The 17,616-nt window shown below is 25.2% G+C and overlaps 1 protein-coding gene across 2 annotated transcripts in view; it reads right to left on the reverse strand.

The window, feature by feature from the left end:
• Positions 1-3,269: 3,269 nt before the first annotated feature.
• Positions 3,270-17,616, reverse strand: part of LOC129976165 (apoptosis-resistant E3 ubiquitin protein ligase 1-like) — a 44,928-nt gene continuing 30,581 nt past the window's right edge. The window contains exons 10-20 of one of the 2 annotated variants that reach the window (XM_056089595.1): positions 16,813-16,890; positions 16,016-16,160; positions 15,522-15,643; positions 15,347-15,422; positions 14,802-14,911; positions 13,615-13,800; positions 11,855-11,986; positions 11,523-11,711; positions 8,413-8,499; positions 7,410-7,585; positions 3,270-6,210 (exon numbers count right to left, since the gene is read on the reverse strand). In XM_056089595.1, coding sequence (XP_055945570.1) covers positions 6,108-6,210; positions 7,410-7,585; positions 8,413-8,499; positions 11,523-11,711; positions 11,855-11,986; positions 13,615-13,800; positions 14,802-14,911; positions 15,347-15,422; positions 15,522-15,643; positions 16,016-16,160; positions 16,813-16,890 — 1,404 coding nt within the window. In that variant the 3' untranslated portion in view covers positions 3,270-6,107. The remainder of the gene's footprint in view (positions 6,211-7,409; positions 7,586-8,412; positions 8,500-11,522; positions 11,712-11,854; positions 11,987-13,614; positions 13,801-14,801; positions 14,912-15,346; positions 15,423-15,521; positions 15,644-16,015; positions 16,161-16,812; positions 16,891-17,616) is intronic. The other variant, XM_056089594.1, reaches the window with a different exon arrangement.

Below are 17,616 nucleotides of genomic sequence, written 5' to 3' on the forward strand. Positions count from 1 at the left end.
AACATTGTTACACAGTTATAGAATTATCATAAACATTAAACTTTAAAATACAGGTAAGATTTATATTTATACCATGCAAGGAAAATGCTCTTTTAATTCAGAGTAAAAATTTATCACAACAATGAGTTATGAAGACTAGATATGAAGTGAAATGTAAATATAAATGTGAATAAGACCATATTAATTGCTTAGAGAAGTAATATTAATATAAATCATGCTTGAAATAATTTCTTGGAGACCAGAAGCACTACTGTCCATAAAGTAAAAATTCAACAGCAACAATCTTTTTCAAAGTAAATTACATCTATACATATAACAAGATGTTTTATAGTTAAAAAAAAAAATATTCGTGAAAAAAATCTTTTAAATGATATTATTATTAACAATATGTATACATTTTTACATTAATAATAATAAAACAAACGAATGCCTTGTAAAAAAAAGACTGAATATAAAACCTAATGTTCTAATTGTTCTCATACAAGCTACTAATCATTTATTAAAACAAAATTATATAAAAAAAATGATAAGAAAAAACAGCTCCAGTAAGTTTAAATGGAATGCTAAATTAATTTTAAAAAAGGCCAGTAAGAATGATTTGGCAACAATGAGAGTAAATATTTTACATACATCAATACAATGTAAGCACATATACACTCATCATTTATATTCCAACATCACATCACATTTATACACAGAATTTTTAAGTACATTAAAATCATATCTAAAAAAAGAGTTAAAAAATTTCAAAAAGTCTCACTGTTGGAAAAATAATATTTCACCAGCTAATGTGCTTCTCTGATGTAAAATAAGAAATTTTATTTTTAAATCATCCCAGAAAAATTAAATCACTGAAAACCAAACTGAACAAAATTATTCAGAAGACTACTTGGCTACTGCATCAATTATAAAAGACATTTATTAACAACAGCATTGAAAAATGCATTAAATTTTAACTTTTTCGAATTGTTAATTTTCATACTGAATCTCATCATAATAAAAATTATCACAATCTCCCTTACACTATTTTAATAATAACAATTAAAGAAGAGCAAAATGCAGATTATATTACTGTTTCATAAAGAACAGTTAGTCTGATAGAGCAGTCATTTATATCCAAGGTAATTATAAACTTTTTTAAATGAAGATTTTTTTTATGATTAACACAATACAATTTCAGAATAAAACAAATATCAAATTGCCATTTTTACATACAAAAAGAAATTCCAAGCTTGTATGATAAATCTTAACACATGGAGTTTAATAATTAATAAAACATACGAAAAAATTAAGCAATTATTTAAATAAATATGTAATAATTTGTTGATTACATATTTGATCTTATAAATGTTGAAATCACTAGACCCACAAAAGTGATAAAAAGAGAGATAGAGATTGCAACAGATGTAAATATGAAGTTTTTTAACATGAGATGAGTATTAATAATGTACTTTAGAGAAGTACTTATATGCATATGTCTCATTGAAAAATTTATTGAATAGTTACAATACATTATAATATTAAATAATAAGTCATATAGAGTATCTTTAAGTAGTGCAGCGGAATATTGATAATGAACAATATTAAAAAAATAGCTGCATGGAAGAAAAAGATAACTGTAAAAATTGATTGCAAAGTGCAGAACAATTTTAAAAGAAAAGATTTCAATCTCAGGAATTTGTATTTGACAGCATTTTTTTAAAGTATCGTTTGAAAAAAAAAAAAAAAAAAAACTTATATTGCAAGCATATATTGTTCACTTAGGAAAAACCACAATACAAAAAAAAAAAAAAAAAGAGGAGTTTGGATCTCTAGATTGGAAAATTATTGCATAAAAATGTGTAACTTAATTAATCTGCCTTTATATTATTATAAAACATTTACCCTTAATCATAAAAGCAAGCACACAAAAGGGATAGATAATAGTGTCATAATGGATAGGTATTAATACTTTAAGTAAAACAATGAAAAGTATTATTGAAAAATACATTTAAAATATATATTTAAAAGTTATTAATATTAGATAAGTTTTCTTTAAGAAATAAAACTAGTATCACTGAAAAGTTAAATTTTGAATTTCAAAGTGATTTAGTTTTGTTTCTAATAATATGTTTCTAAGTTATTAAGAGAAAAGTTATTAAGTTAAAATTTTGGATAGTTCTTAGTTAAAAAAGTGATTAATATCTTGAAAAATACTTTCTTACTAAGAAATTACTCCCAAAATGTAACTGTAAGCCAAATTTGGTAACTTTAGGTACAATACTTTGCCTAGTAGAGCAATTTGTATGATTATGCACTTTTAAAAATAACAATTATGCATCATTGTACGTTAACAATTTGCAGATTATATATCAATTTATAAACAATATCATGTTAAAGCTGTACTTTTTACAGCAGAAACATTTAAAGTTTGCCTATTTTCAATATAATAATGGAGCACTAGTAGCACTTCCAGATTGTTCTTTTCAGCAGTTAATACTGAAACTAAAATTGTAGCATTCTGTTTCAAAGGAATATTCATGATCTGAAATCTTCCAAGTAAAAAAGGTAAAATTTGCATTGTGATATTATATTCCAAGTGAATGATATATAAAGAAGTTCCCCATTAAAAATTCAATACTATGATATTATTTCGATACTTTTGGAATTTTGTTTCTCTAAAAGTTTTGTGCTGATTCATAATAACAAAACAATTGAAAAATGTATTCAAATTTCAATATAGAGAATCTTGCAATTGTACATAGCAAATCCACTTTCTTAATACATATTTAATTAATTTAATTACTGCTTATAAATGCTATGGAACAAAGATGATTAGAAAAGTGGTTGCAAGTAGATACAAAGTGGTTGCAAGATGATTACAATAGGGCTCTAAAATAAAAAAAAATGCAGGAAGGAAATAAATATGAGAAATATGAATATAATAACATCAATTTACAAATAAGTTTAAACACAAAACATTTGATATAAAAGTATTCGAGTGATTTTTTTTCTTCTTATAGATAAAAACTAGACTGAAAAATGTTCCATAAGTATAAAACTCAAATATATGGTAACTGATAGCTGGTTTTCAAGATAATGACAGCAAACCTTTCTTAACATCAACTAAATTTGAATTTCATAGTAAATAAAAAAAACATAATAAAGGAATTTTTTATCAGGAATATTTGTCTTGAAATTAAATACAAAAAATATACTTTTGAATTTTATTAAATAGCCAATATTAATGATAATACTATATATAAAAAATGACAGAGAAATGAATATAAAAACCTTTTTACATCTATTTTTAATAATAATACTTTATATTTATTTTCTAATTTCTTTTCATATAAATTTCTAATAATATTAGTCATAAATCCTTTTTTAATGTAATATCATCTGCAAGAAATTATCTTTTAAATCCAAAATTATCAAGTAAGAACAACTTATTACAATTTTCTGCATAGAATATCTGAATATATGTTATTTAATAACAGGGTAAAAGATAATTCACAAGTCCAAGTATCACAGTACTAAATGCTCAGTTAGTATTGAATTCTTAGTTATATACTGAATCACATTATTTCCAAATATGCCTTTTCCAATTTTCTAATTATTTAAATTTTTAGGCCAGTTATACATGACTATTTATTACACAGCTAATAAATGGTTCTTAATTCATAATTAGCAATGAGGAAACAACGAAAATAGGAATGATATCTTATCTTGTTTTTCTTTTCTTAATTATTGAAACAGTTTTATAATAATTTTGTTTAGTATTTACAAGATGTCCACTCTAAGTGTGGTCCAATAGTTAGTTTCTAAACTGTAAGAGATAGGCAAGTATTTCAGTTAAAAAAACTTTCTAAATGAATTAAAGAATTATATTTTATGTTATTGTGAGTCAATATATAAATTTCAGAAAAATTACAGTATATCTAAATTTTTATATCATCTTCTTCTCCTCCTATTAATCACCTTTATTAAATATTCTTTGTATAATAGTACTTTAGATGAAAAAAAAAAGTGTCACTGTTCGGTGATTAAAACTAGTTGAGATCAGAAGCTTTGAATATCATTATTTTAAATCATTTCTATGGCTACCCTGAGAAAGTTTATCAATCAACAGTTGCCTCAAGTACTTCAAGAAGTAGAAGTCATCAAGGAAGATATTAATTAGTCTAAAATTATGAAATTAAAGCTTCATAATTTGAATTTCTTCAGAAGAGTGGAATACATTTTCTTTTTGTTTAAAATGTTACTATGTAAAAAAAAAATAAATAAAAAAAAAATCATTAAATTAATATCTGGGGAGAATGTAGATTTTATGATATTTTTTTGAGTATGTAAAATACAGAAGCATTTTTCCAAATCAAAGTATATGCCTAACAGTTAGAAACTATCATTTGGAACATGATTATACTGAATATCTTATGTGTGTGTATATATATTATATATATATGACATTATAAAATAGAGAGCAGCAATAGAATGCATTTTCTGTCTTAAATAAATGTTTTCATAATGATGACAAAAATTTGTATTTATAAACAGTTTTCATTAAGAGTATCTGATAGAAAATCAAATTGGCAATGCTCTAAAGCATGTCCAATTTCAAATTTTTATTTAGTGAAAAAAAAAAATCCCTATATTGCTGTCATAAATAATATAAGTACAAATATTTCATCTTATGATATAAGTACAATTAAATTGAAATATATTTTTAATACAATAAAAATATCAGAGCAGAAATATTATAATAAAAGCAGAAAATAATGACTAGAGTCTAATTACTTTGAAATAACAGAATAATTTTTTATACACATAAACAACTACAAATGATTCTAAACTTAGTTCAACACCTGAGATCATTCAATCAGAGACAAAAAGCATTTAGAAACACACATACACACAAAATGCAGTTTTCACATCAACATTCATTTACAGATTTATATGGCCCCTAAACAGAACATTTCAGCATTATCATTTACAATGCAACAATATACCGAGCATCCAGGTTAAAAGTATCCAAAAGTTATAGCTTATTATTACAGAACTACCCTCTGGAATATAATAGACTGCTCCTTCATGGACTGTAAAGCCCTCCAAGACTTTTTAGGACTTGGCTGCTCAGCCACACATGCAAATAAAAACCTTCATCAACTGCTCGAACAGAGAAATGGGTAAATCTGAAGTCAGTGTGTGATTAAGAATGCATATAGATGGATCATTGATTTATTTTTTGTTGTAGAGGGCATTGTTACAGGAATTCATTTATCTTGTTATGCTTGAAAACTCTGCTGTTCCATAAATACCATTGGGTTACCTGTTCCAACAGGATAGCATTCCACCTCATTTATGTTATTGCATTTTTGAATATGCATTTCCAACCTGTTTGATTGGAAAGGGAGGTTCAGTTGCCAGGCTGCCATGGTATCTATCTGGATTTCAGTTCCTTAATTATTTTTTGTTGTTGGAGCAATCATTAAATACATTGTGTATAAACAAAGATTTAAAATTGTGGATAAATTGAAAAAGAGCAACATTCAAGCATCTCCTGATATAATACGAAACACTTGCAGAAAACTGGATAACCGTTTAAATATTTGTTGTGCTACAAAATGTGCACATATCAAAATCTATGGATATTAAAACTTGCTGAGATATTCTTTTTATTTAAATAATTTTTTAAAATTCTAATGGACAATTCTGTAACAGTGCCATAACTTCCGGATACTTTTAACCTGAACACCCTGTATTAATAATTACTCATATCAGCTAAAAATGCACACTGCACCAGAAAACTACCATGCAATATCTATAGCCTATATACCGACTATGTACCTACATCAAAGGTAAAACCAATTAATCACTATTTATTACAGTGTGAAATAAGAAGTAATTTGATCACCAAAAATAAAAAGGAAAATAAGCAACTATTTAAAAAGTTTAAAAAAACTATGTATGAATAAAAAAATAAATTTTGTTTGAAAGATGGAAGAGTAACTAATCACACATAGCTCACATTTAATAATCTAGAGCACAAGTTTTCTGGTACATATGACAATACATTTAAAAACAAACAAACAAAAAACATCTCATTTTGTAATCAAGATGCATTTTTTTCAAACCATACCAAAACCTTCAGAACCTTCACTGATTGCCAGTCTTAAAGCTTTTTCAAACTGCTCATACGAATCATAATCAGGTAAACACAACTGATTGAAACTAAAAATGAAGTAAAATATGTTATTCAAAATACATATTTGAATACACTGACAGATATGCAACTAATATATATATATAATTTATTGCATCAACTTTTTGAAGTAGAATGATATATTATAAGTTCATTTTATGTAATTTTATCTTCATATATTTTTTTTTCTTTTCTATAATAATGAGAAATCATAATGGAAAAAGAAGTATCACTATTAGGTAACATTTTATATTTAAGAAAGGCAAATATCAAGAGACAGAAATTTTGTCCATTAGTTCAGCCATAATATAGATAGTAATCTCCCCCCCCCCCAAACCCACACTAACCTGGACTTAAAAAAACATGTTCCATGAAAGCATATATCTAATAATACTATTTTTACATTAAACAAAAGTAAGTTTAAGTATTTACATTAAACAAAACCCTGGATTTGTAATTTTCTCCCCTTTGTTTATTGAAATGGCTTGAATTTTCTTTCTTCTTAATTTATGGAATTAACTTTTAAATTTCTTAATCTTTACACAGACAATACAATTTCCAATTATATTTACATAGAATTATTAAATGGTTGAAAAATATTTATGTAAAACATGATACAAGTTTGAAATAAAACCAAATGAAAAAAAAAACAAACAAAACAAAACATGTAAGCTTTGCATGTTTATGTGTTAACATACATATATCATTAGCAAAAACTATATGCAATTTTTCAACAGATTTTCTGAGCTGCAATGCATGTACACGTGTGTGTGTGTGTGTGTGTGTGTGTGTGTAAGGTAGTGTGGCACTAGAGCAAAAAGAGGTATGGAAATGTTCATTTCCAAAAATTTACTTAAGAATGCTATAAATCATCATCTATCCACTAAAAATGTATTCATAAATAATACAAAAAATGAGACCGAGGAAGTAATGCCTATTCATTTTTTAATAAGCTACATGCTATATATGAAGCAAAAAGAACTTTTGTTATTAAATAAAAAAAATAAATTCAAAGAGTAAGTTTTTAAAAATCAATAGGATTTATTCTCTTCATTTATTAAGTTTTGTTTTTTATCTTGACATTATATTTCACAATTTAGTCTAGCACACACATGCACAACCTGAAAGGCTATCAAACAATTAAAAATAACCTGAGAAAGATTTTTCTTTTCAAATTAGGAACATGTATTATTTTAACATCATATGTAAGATTACATTGGAAACTCACCAAGTATGTGCTGTAGGCAAATTCCCAAAAGTTTGTGCAGCAGAAATGTGAAATTTTGGATTTAATTCTGCAAATCCACCAGGAGGCAATTGAGAACAGCCTGTTGTGAACTGAAGTAATCTTGCCATTTCTTCTTCAGTAAAATTAGACACTGCAATCCAAAACCATTCTAAAACCTAAAATGACAAATATAAAAAAACTCCATTAATTGCATGTTAATTTGAATATAATTAAGTATTAAATAAAAAATAATTTATTAAACTATGAAAAATAAATTACTTTAATTCAGCATATCAAAATAAAAATTCAATGAAAAATAATTTAATGTATTCTACATATCATTAACAGACAAAAGCTGTAAAAACTTAAACATTAAAATTTTAATTATCTTTCTTACAAATGTTAAGGAAAATTCACAATTAATCAAATTAAAAAACATGAAATATTTAAAATTAATTATGAAATTTGAAAATACACGAGTTGATTAATCATTGTAATATTGAAGTAAAAAAAAATCTTAAATATAGTTTTAAATACATCCTGTAGTTAGCCTATGAATTAATTGTTGCCAATTCTGCTTTGACTTTCAAGAAAATAAATTTTTATTAAAAGGATTGCAGTTGTAAAAAAATTCAACTATGAAATTTTGAAAAACCAAAAATTAACTAACAAACCAGCAAAATAATTAATTTAAATAAAAAAATTCCATGTCAGAAAGGAATTACATTTAAATAAAATACATAAATAAATGGCAGTTGAAAAAGCTCTCTTAAAACTTAAAAAAATATCAGAAATCGACATTTTTCAAGAATTTATTTTCTCTCTTCTTCTGTGTAGTCATAAAAAGTTTTGATAATAATAATAAAAAAAAAGCCTTTACCTGCTGAGAAAATTTGCTGTGACATAACTCAAGATTGATCAGATAAGATCATGATTTTATTCCAAGTATATTAACCTTATATATTTCTGTTCCATGTACAAATTATTAAAGAATACATTTTACCTTTCTGAACTCATATGTAGCTCCACTCAAAGCATGATTCGCTTTGAAATCAGCGATGCAATATGATCCAGTGCCACACATAAGCAACTGAAATAAAATATTACAAATAAATATCATGCAATCATTATATATTATGTTTTCCTTTTCCTTTTATATATATTCCCCTTTATTAAAATTTTTTTTTTCTTTACTTCGATCATTTTTCGTTATTTAATTATGTATTTTGTGTCTCTATAAATACATATGTATTAATATGTATATTATGTATAAATTTGTATACAAACTTATCATATGTATTTCACATTAAATCTCAAAACTGGAATATGTTTTTAAGAATGAATCAAAGAAATAAGACAATCAGCAATATAAAATATTAATAGAGTACAATCAAATGGTTCATAACTTAAAAAAAAAAAAAGACATGCATTTGTGGGGAGAGCAGGTTTAAGATAAAAGTAAATTTCAAAATATATATAGCTGATATATCAACAGTTATTATTTAAAAAACTGGAAGCTGAAGATTAAATTGCAATTTGTACTTATAATAAATATGAAAGTGTGTGCCTGTGTGTTGGCACTCTGCAGGTCAGACCGTTTGATCTACAGCTACCAAATTGGTACACGTATATTTTGGATGGCAAGAATAGGCACTTTGATTGTTTTGAAATTTTAATTAGAATTTAATTGATTAAAAATTAAGCACAATTTTAGAGCTTTTTCACAAGTACTACTGAAAGTATTATGGTTAAAAATGATATTAGTTGCATTTTTAAAAAATATTTTACGCATATCTTAAAAGAATATATTTTACTATTGAAGTGAAAATCACAGCTCACATTGTTGCAACTAATCATTCATCTTGCCATCCCCCCTCCCATTGTTCTGATCAAGATATGAAGATTATTTTTCCATGTTGAGGGGTTTTAGAATAAAAAGTTATGTTCTGCACTTTAATTCTGCAATTAAGCCTTCAAACATATTATAAAATAACAAAATTAAATACACTTGCAGAAAAGAACCTTAAAAATAATTCAAGAATTCAAAGAAGCTTAAAAAAAGAGATCAATAAAGTTTTCACAGAAAATATTTGACCTTGGAATTTAAATAATCTATACTTTCAATTAGAGTATTAATAATTCTAAATCAATAATTCAAGCAAATCATATATTGCCACCATTTCCCATTTCTAAGTTTTTAAAATTTTTTCAGTCAAATTAAAGAAATATATATATATATATATATATATATATATATATATATTAATTAGAAATTTATATCATATATATATATATATATATATATATATATATATATATATATATATATATAAATTTCTAATTAATCTCTATTCTAAAGATAATTTCCAAATCATTTGAACTCCAGCTTCATGGTAACTTTAACTTTTGAAATGCACAGCAATTATTCCATCTACAAAGCCAAAATGTTGTGCTCACAATTCCTTTTCTAAAACTATATAAACCCAGAATGCTTTTGCATGCTCTATTTTTCTTTCTGTCCTCCTATTTGGTGTGCACCAAGGTTCTCATTCATAGCTTAGACATAGAAATATTGACAGACGATAAAAATTGGACTATTCTGTTAAATTGTGAAGAATTTAAAGCCTGTTTTTTCAAAGCATATTCTGTGTATATTATATTCAGAGATTCTAAAAAAATTATGCATTTGAACAGAAATAAATATTTTTGGCATCAATTTTTTTCAATAATAAATCAAAATTTTATTTTCAAGAATTTGCACTGTATACAAATACATGTTTTGGATTTTTATGCTTAAGAATGAGAACACCATGTTTTAACCTATCTACACATGAAATTGGTGATAAGAGAAAAAGTACCTTATGTTATAAAAAAAATGTGATTACATTTTCCCCTTAGAATTTGTGGACCTATGAGGTCTTCTATTTTTTTTTAAGTTAATGACCAAGTCTCTGTTTGAGATACTTTGGGAGGGATCAATTTGTCTCCCTCATCAATCTAATAAAGGTGCTATTTAATTAGTTGAATGTGCATTTCATTCACAAAGTAAAATATCAGATAGGGCTATTGAGTAGCAATTGATATATTTAAAGTAAATATATTCTATAATAAAATACATCTCTCATTACTATTATATTGTCCCTGATTTCATATTAGGCAAAAATTCTGCCTTTTCTTTAGGAATCACTATTTAGACCTATCAGCTCATTACCCATCTCAGTTTCTTAAAAATCTAGTATCCATTATACACACATTTGTGCAAAAAGTGATATGCTGAATGCAATATATATTATAGTTTAAACCATTGTTGCTTTATTGAGTTTATAAATAGGGCATGCAAGTTAAGATTTATGGATTTTTCACTGGCAATTTTTAACTGCATCCTTTGTCATTTCATTGGAGCTATAAAACCATCAGAATCAAATTCATCATCGCTACTTCCAATTTCATGATACACTTTTATAAGTAACTTTCTTTTGCCATTCCAGAATATTATTAAAAAAGAAATATTTTAAGAAGTGAAAATACATAATTAACACAATTTAAGTTAAATGGAATTTGCAAAAAAGAATTCAAAATAATATTTATCTTTTGATTTATTATACTATAAGATCAATATGGTTCTTTGTTATGGTGGCTGATAAATGACTTAAATTACATTAAAAAAAAATTAGTGGCTCAGAGTAGACATACAAATGCAAAGGGTTAAAACATGGCTATCATTATTACTAGATAGTTCTTTATTGCTATCTAATTCCAAATTCTTTTTCATTTAGGAATCTCTATTTGGGATTCTTAGGTCCTTATGAATCATTTAATGCTTTATGTTTTTTAATTGTATGACCCGGATAGTTAATTAGGGCTTCTACTGATACTATACCAAATATGGAAATTAAGTAAATGAATTCACTTTTTAAATTAGAACATAGAATTAATTTTATTTTGCCCTTTAAATTGAAAATGAAGAATACATCACAGAGTTAAAAAATAGAGTTAAGTGAATATTTAATTAATGAATGAAGATTAAATATATATGAATTTTTGAAATTGGAAAGACAGCAAAATCAAGTTAATAAATAATTAAATAAAAATATTTCCAGTGAATATACATACCTCTAATTCATTTTCATCAAAGATGCACAATAGGTTATCTGGGATTATTTCAGTCAACCCTTTAAGAAAATGTTCAATTTCTGATTTGACACTTGTAGTAAGTCTGTATTGAGCTAGGGCATTTAGATATTGAATTTTGTTCGCATTGGTGACGGGTATTGTCGATCCATTAGGAATTAACTCAACTTCCTGCAATTATACACATGATTTATGTTCCACTCTGAAATACTCACAAATAAATAAAATGCTGTCCATTAAAAATACTGATTACTATTAGTGAGATTTGTACATAAATATAATGATATGCAATACAGCTCAAATAATCAAAATACTTCTAAAAGTTGTCCAGATGCATCATAAACTTCTTCTGTAAAACATATTCCAAATGACATGCTTTCAACATCATTTTCCAAAATGTATTTAACTTTACTGACATAGAGTTCAGGATCATCATGTTCGAAGTACTAGAAAAAACAACAGTTCAGTTTCAGATTTAAAATAATAAAATACAAACAAAGTTAAAAAAAAAGTCAAATATAAAGTTCAGAATCTTCAATGCAGAAAACGTTTTAAGCTTTAAACTGTTACTATTAAACAAGCAGACCCACTGAAAAGATATATTAAACACAAACATGAGAAAACTGAAACTATCGCATATATTTTTCTCATACGAAAAATAAACTACATTTGCGACATCTTTTTCATCACAAAGAATCAGAAATTTTACGGAAAAAAACACCATAAACCAGATTATTTGATTTATAGCTATGGAATTTGGCACACATATAACTTTGAGGATGGGAATGTGTACCTCAGGATGATTTTTAAGAATTTTTTAATTAATTAAAAATTAAACATAATTTTTGTTTTTTCGGCAATAACCTCCGAAAATATTATTGAAGAAAAATGAATTTCACAACATTTAAAATATTTTTATGATACTAATTAAAATTTGTGTAAATTTTTCTTCAATTTCGACAAATTAAAAAAAATGTCATTAAAATTTTAATAATAGGTTATTTTGAAATTCAACCCTTTTTCCTTGCTTCCTCAAATATTTAATCATATGATTTTCTTCTACAGTTAAAAGTCTCGATTCTGTTTAATACTTGTGTAGTTTACAAGATGAATAAAAGGATAACATTATAATATTATGAAATTCAGATAAAGTGGACATATGCATTTTTAATAGTGCTATGTTGTCATGGAACTAGTTTCCACTACAGAGATTCATGCACAAAATGAACAAAAGACATATACGACAATTAAAATAATATGACTTTAATATTTGACAATTTGATGGCATCATGCACATGAAATCATATCTAAATGATTAAACTGAAATTAAAGATAACCAATATCACCCGTGAAATAACTGGTCACCAAATGAGACTAAAGAGAAGATTTTTGAAATTATAATTTATTCTAAAACAGATTGTATTTTTAAATGATACATATAATTTTCACAATAGCTTCTGTGGAAAAGATTTAGAATAAATAAAAAGTGAAATATTGTAAACAACCTATACAATTATTTCATGTTAAGAAACAGTTCAGTTATTTTAATAAAAAGAAGAGAGAGAGAGAGAAAAAAGTGGTTATAACTAGCAAAAAAGAATCGTGCAATGGGTTAAAAAATTTTCTGTCTACTACTATTATTAATTTGTGATGCAAAATATTTTCCATCATTAAAGAAAAATCTCATTTATAAATAAAGAAGTTCAACAGAGTAAAAAGCCAATTTATTTAAGAACTGTTTTTGTCATCCATTTCTTTAGATTCACAATAATTTATAAAATACTTTTACTTTGCAATTTATTGAGAAAGTCAGTTGTATTATGTATTTAGAAAAAGGTTCTAACATTTTTTTTAGTATAATGGTCAAATTGTAATGTTATATCAACAAAACTGTTGAGACTTGCATAGTATTCCTTAAAAAGAAAATATTATACTCCACACAGTATTAAAGTTATAATAATTATGCTTTTAAAAAAGTAAATAATAACCTAAAGATAATTAAATGCTAAATTTTAAAATTTTACATAGTTAATACCATTGAAACACTGAACAAAAACAAATTTTTTTCTTTTACCTTATAATGCACACTTAAACCAATAAGTTGAGCCAGAAATGATCTTGAAAATTTGGCTTTCACTAACTGGCGATATGAACTTCCTAGTGAAGACTCATATAGAGATTTACCAACAACTTTTCCAGCAAATTCATAATACTTTAGCTTTAAATGAGAAGGTCTTTTGTAAGAAGGACAAGGGTGTACCTGAAATTAAAAACAAGTTTATACTGAAATGCTGTTTAAAATATATGAAACAAAACAAATGTAGTAAAAATTTCAAGTCACAAACTCTTTTAAAGTCATTTTTCTTTCTTCCATAATACTCTAATTGAAATTCAAATTTAATTTTCAAATTATATCATAAACAACTATTTAATAAATACAAAATTTGAGAAATTAAAAGAAAGTTTCTTTCATTTATATTTTCGAGACATTTACAAACATATAAACGATATTATAACAGTGGATTTAGTTAAACAACTTCAGAAATGAATCTGTTAAACATTTTTAGAGTTCATATAATTACTAATCATGAAAATAATATATATTATATATATAAATGTGCTTGTGTTTTGGTGTACACAATTTTAAATTGCAACCATTCTGAAAAATTAAGCCTTATTTCTGTACTCTTAAAGCAAATGTAATATAATAACAGATTAGATTAATATTAAAGAATTTAAATAACTCCATTCTATGACCATTTTGAAAATATTATATACTAAATCATCAAGGTCACTAGTAAATCTAAACAAACAGAACTAAAAAGCCTATATTTTGACTCCCTACCGATATTAGGAATACAGAATAAATTCTTTTTTAAAACTTTGCCACAGTTATTATAAAGCAAAAAGTAGATTTTAATAACGATTTCTTAACAGTTAATTAAACATTTTGTTTTTTACTAATTAAAAACTAAATGTTTCGATTAAGATTTGTTTAACAAATTGAATTTAAAATAAGCTAAAACATGGAAAAGACAGACATATTTAAATGTCTGTTTTCATTTTATTGTTATTAAAAAAAAAAAATTCCTAAATTTGAAAAGTGTTTTGAGGTGTCCTGTTATTTAAAAATTGATTCAGAACTTGAGATTCATTACAGAAGCAGTTTAGACTTGGCTCACAATCACAGTAATACCTAGTATATTAAATATGTATATGAAGATAAACATAAAACATGACATCTAAAGAAATCATACTTACAAGACCTTGTTTGTCTGATTTAAAAGAATGAAAGAGTAAATTTTCAGGGTCAAATAAAGCTGAGCAAACTAATTCAAACCATTCTCTCCTCAAGCCACCCCAGTCAATACCTAAAATGAACATCCAATCAGTCAATGTTGAATTACATCAAGAAATAATTTCAAATTCCTGGGGAAAAAATGGCCTTTTTTAATAATACATCAAAATTTATACCAGTTAAATATTTCTGGATTATTTCAGAAATAATTTTATAACAACAATACAATAATTATATAACAATTAATAATAAAATCTGAAAGCTGTTCAAACAGTCTTGATTTAACAACCTAATATTAATAGCTTTTTAATGCTTATATCCTTTCCCCCCTAATTGATGATTAATTATAAACATTATAGATGCAAAGATACAGGATCTGGTTTTGTATAATATTAATTCAATGATTTATATTTCATAGACATCTTTTATACAAAGAATTAGTACAAAAATACACCATTTAAGTGTCCCTTAATGAATAATTAGTTTGATTATAATATAACAAGCTTACCTTCTTCTCCAGTAAAAGTTATTTCAAAATTCTTGCACCAGTCACTGACATTGAAACCTTTGGTTTCTTTAAAAGACTAAAAATGAAAGAAACAGATACAAATATATATTTTCTAATGTACCTAATAATGAACATTGTAATTTCTGTATAAAGGCAATAAAAAGGAGAAAAATACCGATTCTAGAAGATTTTCTCTGTTCACTTTAATTAAAATTTTATCATGAAAATGCTTCTGGTGAAATTTTCTAACTTCATGTTGAAAAAAGTCTTGCTTATCTTTAAATGTTTCTGATCCACCTGTAAATTAAACAGAATGAAATATCAGAAAGCTGGAATAATAGAACTGTTACATACTTATAAATTAGATCATGCTAAAGTAGCAAAATGTGAAGGGGGAAAACTTGAAAATTTCAATCAGAATTTAATGTTATTACTAAAAGTAAATTATTACTAAAGGTCAATATATATATCTACTGAGTAATTGTAAACTTCAATTAATTCTAAAACTGATTTTAAACTGCAAATTCTAAGGGATTTGAATCAGTATACCCCTAAAATTTTAAAAGTAGGAAGTAACTGAAGCTGAACTGAAAATTGAGGCAATTTGATACAGAAATATTTTACATAATACAGCTAAGTTAATTGTTATAGCAGCAGAGGAAAAAGTACCTATATTTTTCAGTAAGAACTGTGTGAAAGTTGCTGCAATGATGTTTCTATCTTGACTAATAAGCTCAACTTCTTGCTGGCAACCATCGTCAATAACAAGAATAGGATCTCCTTGTAAAATATTTCTTTTACTTTGAAATTTAAACTAGAAAAAAAAAAAAACACATTCAATAACTGAGAAAATATATGAGAGTTTTCAAAATTATAATAATGGTGAAGAAAATAAAAATATATTAAAAATTCAATCTGTATATGTTTCTTAAATAATTTTAACTAATATTTCTATCATTTAATTATAATTAAACATTATATTTTTAATTTTGGGAATAAAGAATAACCATTAAATGTTAAAATATCAGTATGACATGAAAAAAGAAAATAAACTTTAGTTTAAAATCAGCATCAAGATGATTTATTTTCACAGTATAAAATATTTATCTTATAAACCCCCCAAAATAGTTAATAAAAGACTATACAGATATAAATTTTCGATAATATATATATAAATATGCAGTGAAATTATAATTCAATTAACGTAATCAATTAAAAAAACATTTAACCATGAAGAATACAATACTAATGAAACATAAAATATGCTGAAACTTAGTTGGCTGAAGTAAATAAAATCTTAACAAGACATTTTTTTAAAAATATTTCTTAAACAGTTACAGCATAAGTAATAAAAGATTCAATTTTACATGCCAATCATCATTTTTTTCCATATTTTTGATTAAAAAACAATACATGTTGCAATTATTCTAATACTTGCTGAAGAAAAATATAATTAAAGTAAATACCTTCGTAGATGGACATAACCGAAAAGTGATGATGTGTTTAGGAAAAAATTTCCACATGTATTCTTTCAATGTAAGTTGCTGAAAATAATAATTGATAAGGAAGAGATTAAAATATGCAGCATTTTTTAGAACAATGAAATCAGACACATTAAGATTAGATCTTTAATAAAGCTTACTAAGTATCTTAAATCTTTGATATACAAATTGAATCCCTATAGAAACTAAAATTGCAAAATTAATGGCTGATTATCAAACAAGATGTTAGTAATAAATTACACCAAAATAATTCTTAAATAAAATTATCAGAAAAATATTACATCTAATTTACATATCTCCTCTAGGGAAACAACAACAACACAGATCTAAATATTTCATCTATACTTTTCCTCATTTTTTTTCATAAAAACATGTCAAAATAAAATACAAAGAAAGTGTCCATGTAAATTATTAATGAGTGAAATTAAAGGAATAGATCAAATTCACATTTTAAGACAAATTTTGTAAAAAATTAAAGAATATAACATCAAAACGTTTCACTTATTTACAGACTTTAAGGCTGCTTATGACAATATAAAAAGAGATAAGCTATTTGAAGCAATGGAAGAGTTTGGAATCCCTACTTAACTTGTTAATTTAACAAAGGCTACACTTAATAATGTAAGATGCAGGGTCAAATCCAAATCTATCTGAGCCCTTTGCAACAGAGAGAGGCCTGTGTCAAGGGTTTTCCTTGCTTGTCTGCTTTTTAACATTGCCTTGGAGAAATGCATTCGAGATAGTGGGTTAGACCAAAAGGGCACTCTG

The sequence above is a fragment of the Argiope bruennichi genome, chromosome 7 (assembly GCF_947563725.1).
Source record: "Argiope bruennichi chromosome 7, qqArgBrue1.1, whole genome shotgun sequence".
Lineage (NCBI taxonomy): Eukaryota > Metazoa > Arthropoda > Arachnida > Araneae > Araneidae > Argiope > Argiope bruennichi.